At 44.3% G+C, this 6,035-nt stretch overlaps 1 protein-coding gene across 1 annotated transcript; it reads right to left on the minus strand.

The window, feature by feature from the left end:
- Positions 1-230: 230 nt before the first annotated feature.
- Positions 231-1,422, minus strand: TAS2R41 (taste 2 receptor member 41). The gene is given in 2 exon segments (XM_008697296.2): positions 231-900; positions 903-1,422. Coding segments are annotated over 2 exon segments (924 nt in total). The 5' UTR covers positions 1,360-1,422; the 3' UTR covers positions 231-433.
- Positions 1,423-6,035: the final 4,613 nt, after the last annotated feature.

A 6,035-nucleotide genomic window follows, 5' to 3' on the forward strand; every position in this document is an offset into this window, starting at 1 on the left:
CCCATGGCAACCATTACATTATTGTCAAGAGGGATGCTCCTTCCCCATCCACACCCTAGTTCACCCATAGACACATTTTCTCTTCATGCCCTGGGAGGCTTTTGAGATCACATGTACTGTTAATGAAGACTTTTTAACTGAAAGCTGCCATATTAAGGAGGGGATACAAAATAGAGAGGAGACAAATTTTTATATTCTGAATTTCTAGACAATACTGGCTCTCTGAGCCCTGTGGGGCCCATTTCAACAGCGTCCCAAGGAAGGAATCTCGGTCAGAGAATCCCCAGATTTGACTTTCCTTCTCTCCTTCCCAAAGGAGGAAGCCCAGAGTAGAATCCAATGGGTATCTGCCTGTGAAGCTATTTTCATGTAAGTGGGCACTGGTTCCATCATCGTCCGAGTCCTTCAGGGGGTCTGGATGGGACCATACCACCTAGGCCAGCCGGAAGACCCTGGCCAACAGAAGTAGCTGCCTGCACACCCCGCGAAGCCGGAGGTTGCTGAGGATGAGGATGTAGGGATGGACAGATGTGCACAGGTAGATTAAAATCTGCCACGGCCAGTACCAGTCACTCTCTGAGGAGAAGAAACCCGCAGCATCGATGACCAAGGACGCGAAAGACAGAGCATAAAGAATGAGGAAGGAGATGAGCGACTTCAGAGCTCTGGTGTGAGCCTGGCCGCTAGGGTCCTGTGGGCTGTGGGCACTGCGCTGCATTCTCCCTGTGTGTCGCCTCAGAGAATTAATCAACAGTGCAATTGAGACCAGAAAGACAGAGCAGGGAATTGACAAGGTGATAAGTTTCAGGGGCAAGAAATAGTGAATTTCCAGCCTCCTGCTCCACTGCTTGAAGGTCATATTCCCAGGAAATTTTCTAATTAAGAATCCTTGATACAAGCATGGTTTCCCCAGAAGAAGAGCAGGGTGACGATGAAAGAGATCAGGAGAGAAGCCATGAGGAGCCAGGGCACTGACCCTGGGAACCTCCACTTCAGCCAAAGGAAGGTAGGGTGGGTGAAGTTAGCAATCTTCATGCAGAAGAGGACACTGAGCCAAGAGCCCAACCAGAAGGTGGCCGAGTTCAGGAAGTCCCAGTGGAGACTGATGAACTGCCGCGCAGGACCGCTGCTGTACTCGTTCAGGTGGAGGTAGTAGTAGAAGTTGTTCACCATTCCAACACACTGCAGGCAGAAGCGGGAGGCACCCAAGCTCATGAGGATCATGTCAGAGGGAAGCAGCCTCCCACGCCGCATCCTTTCCCTGCTCAGCACCAGCACAATGAAGCCGTTGGCCAGGATTCCCAGGAGGCATAGCAGGACAAAGAGCAGCATGAAGAAGGCTGAGAGTGCTGGCTGCATTTTGGCCCCTCCCGTCACCACGCTGAGCTTTGCGTCTTGCTCCCTGGCCTCCTCTCTGCCCCCACCCACAGTCCCTCTCTGAATCTTTCCTGGGGGTGGGAGAGGACTGTTCAGGCTCTACATCTGAATCAGACCTCACTTACATAAACACAGATGCTCAGGCTACAGGGAAAGGGGAGCTCCGTTCAGGGAGGATGCAAATTTCCCATGGGTTCAGTTACCACTAGGCCTACCAACTGCCCCTGATTTGCCTTCTCTGGTTTTGCCTGCATGCCACCAACGTTAGCACCAATGTAGAGAGTTTTTCGTGTCTCTGTGACTAAGTTCCAGCCTTCTTATTTCCCCTTTGGGCACTATAAACATCCCTCTTCCCATCAGATCATTCTTAAGACATTAAGTATATGGGCAACAAGTATATAGAGATACTCATATGGCCAAGACCTAAGCAAAAGTGATGATAGACAAGTCTGTCTCCAGCTGAGCTTCCCTGTTATGCATCCGCCCTCACCTCTGAGCAGTCATCCCCTTCAAGGTCAGAAGCCTTGGTCCACATTTCCACCAAACCTCTTCTTAAATCCTTCATGGACCCTGAGGTATAAGTGATTGATAATGGTTTAAACTGGTTTTATGTTCCAATGAGAGAATTCGTTTCCTTGTGCTTGTGGGACTGAGGGCCATCTGCTTCTTGCCGCATGGTGGCTGAAGTCTCCCTCAGATCCCGGGGGCCCCTGGCAGTCTTCACCAAGTGGGCTGTTTAGACATGGCACCTGACTTCACCAGGCCAGCAAAGACAATCTCTAGACAGAGCTGGCTAGCAAGATGGACTCTTAAATAGCACAGTATAATCACAGAAGTAACATCCTATCACCTTTGCCATATTCTATTGGCTAGAAGTAAGTTACAGTCTGCAGGGACACTCAAAGGGCGGGGGTTACAAAAAGGCGCAGATACCAAAATTGGAGGTCGTGGAGAACCATCTTAGAGTCTCTCTGCCATACTGAGATACCAGAGGTTACGAGATGTGTGTGCTGCCCTGTCCTCCAGCACCAATATTAAAAAGAAATCCCTATGAGAACATGTTAAAAAGCAAAAATGTTTTCTTGAAAGAAAATATAGTCAAGTTATTTGTAGTCAAATGTTTTCTATTTAATACTTCAAATTTTTCCTTTCTCCACATTTGTTTGAAACTTTTTTTTATGCGTTTCCTTTTGGATTGTGACCTTGTGATGAAAGAAAAATTATTTACAAATAATGTAAATGTTGTCATTACCACAGTATAAATGTAGAATTACATTAAAATAAATAATCCACAAGTGAAAGAGAGATCACACTGAAGTTGGGTGAATATGCATTTCTCCCACTCTCAGATCTATGTTGCTCATACAGTTTTTATGCATTCACTCAGCAAATACTGACTGAGCACTTAGATACACAGAGTACATATTGGGATAGAGCAGTGACCCAAAGAGGTGGGATTCCTGCTTCTATAGAACTTGTAGTGCAATGGGAGGTAATTGACAATAAAAACACACATAAACAAGACACTTTCATGTAGTAATCGGTGCTGTGAAGAAAACAGGTGAGTAAGATTGCCAGAGAATAGTTGGAGAGGGAAAAGTTGCTCCTTCAGACCTGTATGCTGGGGAAGGCATTCTCTGGGACATGGACTAAGGGGCCCAAGCAAGTAGAGCCTTTGCCATGTTTGGCTGGCTGAACTCATACCAAGTCATAATTTCATTCATTCTTATCCACCATTTCTTCTAATTTTACCAGGTGAGGCTTTCTCCTCCCAGAAAACAAGGACTCCAGCAGGCCACATGACTATTCATTCTTATCAAATAGGTTGTCCCAAGATCACTTCAAGCTACAAAAAAGACCTCAAAACAGAAACTGGGCATTTCTGTCCAATATATGAATACAAAATAACAAGACGGCTGTACCTTCAACCCCTCTGGGATTGGTTAATGCAGGTAGAGAGTGGAAAAGGGGCAGGAAGGGTCTTACTTGGACTAGCACCAAAGCCTTGTGCTTTCCAGGCCTGATGCTCCTTCATGGGGAAATTTCAGGGCTCTGGAGGTTTCCCACTGTGCTCTCTCTCCTGCAATTCCCTTTGATGGGGAGAAAGCATCTCTATTTGGGGTGATCCCTTAGACTCCTTCCTCAGCCCCTAGACATTTTCCACCAAATTATTGCTGCTGGCATTTCCTCACTCCGCTAAACAGTCCTATTGGTCAAACCTCAAGATACCTGCACACACATGCTCTCTCCCTTGGGGCACACAGATGGTGTTCAACCCTGATGCCACAGTCCTGATACGGCCACATTCTCCTGACTCTGCCCCAAAAGTTAACTAATCTGTTTGTCTCTTATTATCTTAATCCCCCAAGAAGGAGCAAGACCTTAGCTCACTATACCTTCCAACTGAAGCAATAACACAGTAAGCTTTGTAAGTGGCCCCATGGAAGGTCTGGGGCACCACCAGGTTTGAGGTAAGTCCTCCTTGGTGGAAGATGGACTGGGTTTCATTACATAGCTTTTCTAAATATTTATTCCCCACAAAATCCTCTCTTTTCTACTCTCTTACCCTTTCATTTTATCAAAGGATTTCACAAGTTATGGAACAGGTTTATGCCCACTTTCTTTGAAACCCTGAACATTGTGAACTGGAATTTCACATTGTAATCTCCTGCCATTAAATTTTTGCACCTGGTAGAAATTTCAACTTTTACCTAAAGGGCAAGATCAAGAAAGTTATGTTGGTCATGGTAAGAAACTGGGATGTTATCCTAACATAATAGAAAGCCATTACAGAGTTTTAAACAAGGGAGTAGCATGACCTAATCTATGTTTTTAAACAGATCCTCTGGGCTATGACTTAGAGAATGGAATTGGGGAGGGGCAAGGATAGAGGACAGCAGAGACTACTGCATTAGTCCATGCATGGACAGCTGAGAGTTTGTTCCCAAGTGCGAGCACTGCAGGTGGTGAGCAGTGATGAGATGCTGGAATATTTTGAAGGCAGATTCAGTAGGATTTGCCTGATATGGGGATGAGAGAAAAAGAGGAATCAAGGGGGTGCCTGGGTGGCTCAGTCAGTTAGGTCATGATCCTGGGGTCCTGGAATCGAGCCCCACTTCAGGGTCGAGTCTGTTTCTCCCTCTCCCTCTGCTCCTCTCCCTTTGCCCCTCCCCCCCCCGTTCTCTCTCTCTCTCTCTCTCTCTCTCAAATAAATAGAAAAATCTTTAAAAAAAAATAAGAGGAATCAAGGATGGATCCCAATTTTTGACTGTAGTCACTGAGAGAATTTATGGAATCATCTACTGAGATGAGGAATATGTTTGTGGGAGGAACTCGGTTTTGGTTATGTTAAGTTTGAGACAGCTGTTAGATATCTAAAATGAGACATAAGGCGACAATTAAAATGTAAGTCTGGATCTCAGTAAGCCTGGAGTAACAGGTTTGGGAGTCATCAACACTTACTTGGTATTTAGAGCCATTACATTAGATGAGATCATGTGGGAAAAGAGTGTGGATGGAGACTGGGAAGAGTCTGGGAGTGAGCTTTGCACCTTCAGCTTTGAGGGGTTGAAAGGCAAAGGATACAGCAGAGGAGATTTGGCTGAGACTGATATTCAGGAGGGATTCCATTCTCCAAGCTCATGCTCAGAGGAGGAGGAAGCAAATGGTGAGGAAGGTGACACAGGAATGAAAACTATGCTGGAGAGATTCTAGTTCTGCAGGGTGATCTACACAGGGGTTGCATGCTGTGTGTTCTGGGGAGATGCCCTACGGCAGACACTGTCAATGTGTTCTAACTTTGAGAGGCCCTCTGGTTGGGACCCAAGCCAAGCCCAGTAGAATGTCAGTGTTGAAACTGTGCTTTACCCTCTGACTGCCTCAGTAAAGAAGCTCTGTTTATTATTCATCCATTCAACAAAATCCATTCAACGGGTACTGTCTGTCAGGCACTAGGCCAGGCACGTAGGCATGAAGATAAAGATCATCTTTTGAGGGAGAAGGACAAGTAGACATATGACAATTCCATACAATAAATGATAGAATAATAACTTATATTTACTCAGTGCTGCTATGCATACCCATGTATTTCTAAGTGCTTAATATGTGTTAATTTTTGATACTCATAAAAACTCAGTGAGTATCAAAAATGGTGGTGAGACACAAGAAATCCACACACAAAAGAGTGCAATTGGACACTATACACAAAAATGAACTCAAAGTGGATCATAGGACCAAATGTAAGAGCTGAAACTATAAAACTCTTAGAGGAAAACATAAAAGTAAATCTTCATGACCTTGGGTTAGACAAATCCTTCTTAGGACATCAAAAGCACAAGTGACTAAAAGAAAAATAGGTAAGATAAGTAAAAAAAAAAATTAATTGGATTAAATCAATGTTTAAAAACTTTTGTGCTTTCAAGGATACCATCAACAAAGTGAAAAAAACAACCACAGAATGGAAGAAAATGTTTGCAAATCGTATATCTTATAAGGAACTTGCATCTAGAATATATAAAGAACACTTATAACTCAACAATAAAAGGACATAACCTAATTTAAAATGTGCAAAGGATTTGAATAGACAGCTCTCCAAAGATGACATACACATGGCCAATAAGCACACAAAAGATTTTCCACATTATTAGTTACTATAAAAA

Source organism: Ursus maritimus, unplaced genomic scaffold, assembly GCF_017311325.1.
Source record: "Ursus maritimus isolate PB19 unplaced genomic scaffold, ASM1731132v1 scaffold_3, whole genome shotgun sequence".
Taxonomy (NCBI): domain Eukaryota; kingdom Metazoa; phylum Chordata; class Mammalia; order Carnivora; family Ursidae; genus Ursus; species Ursus maritimus.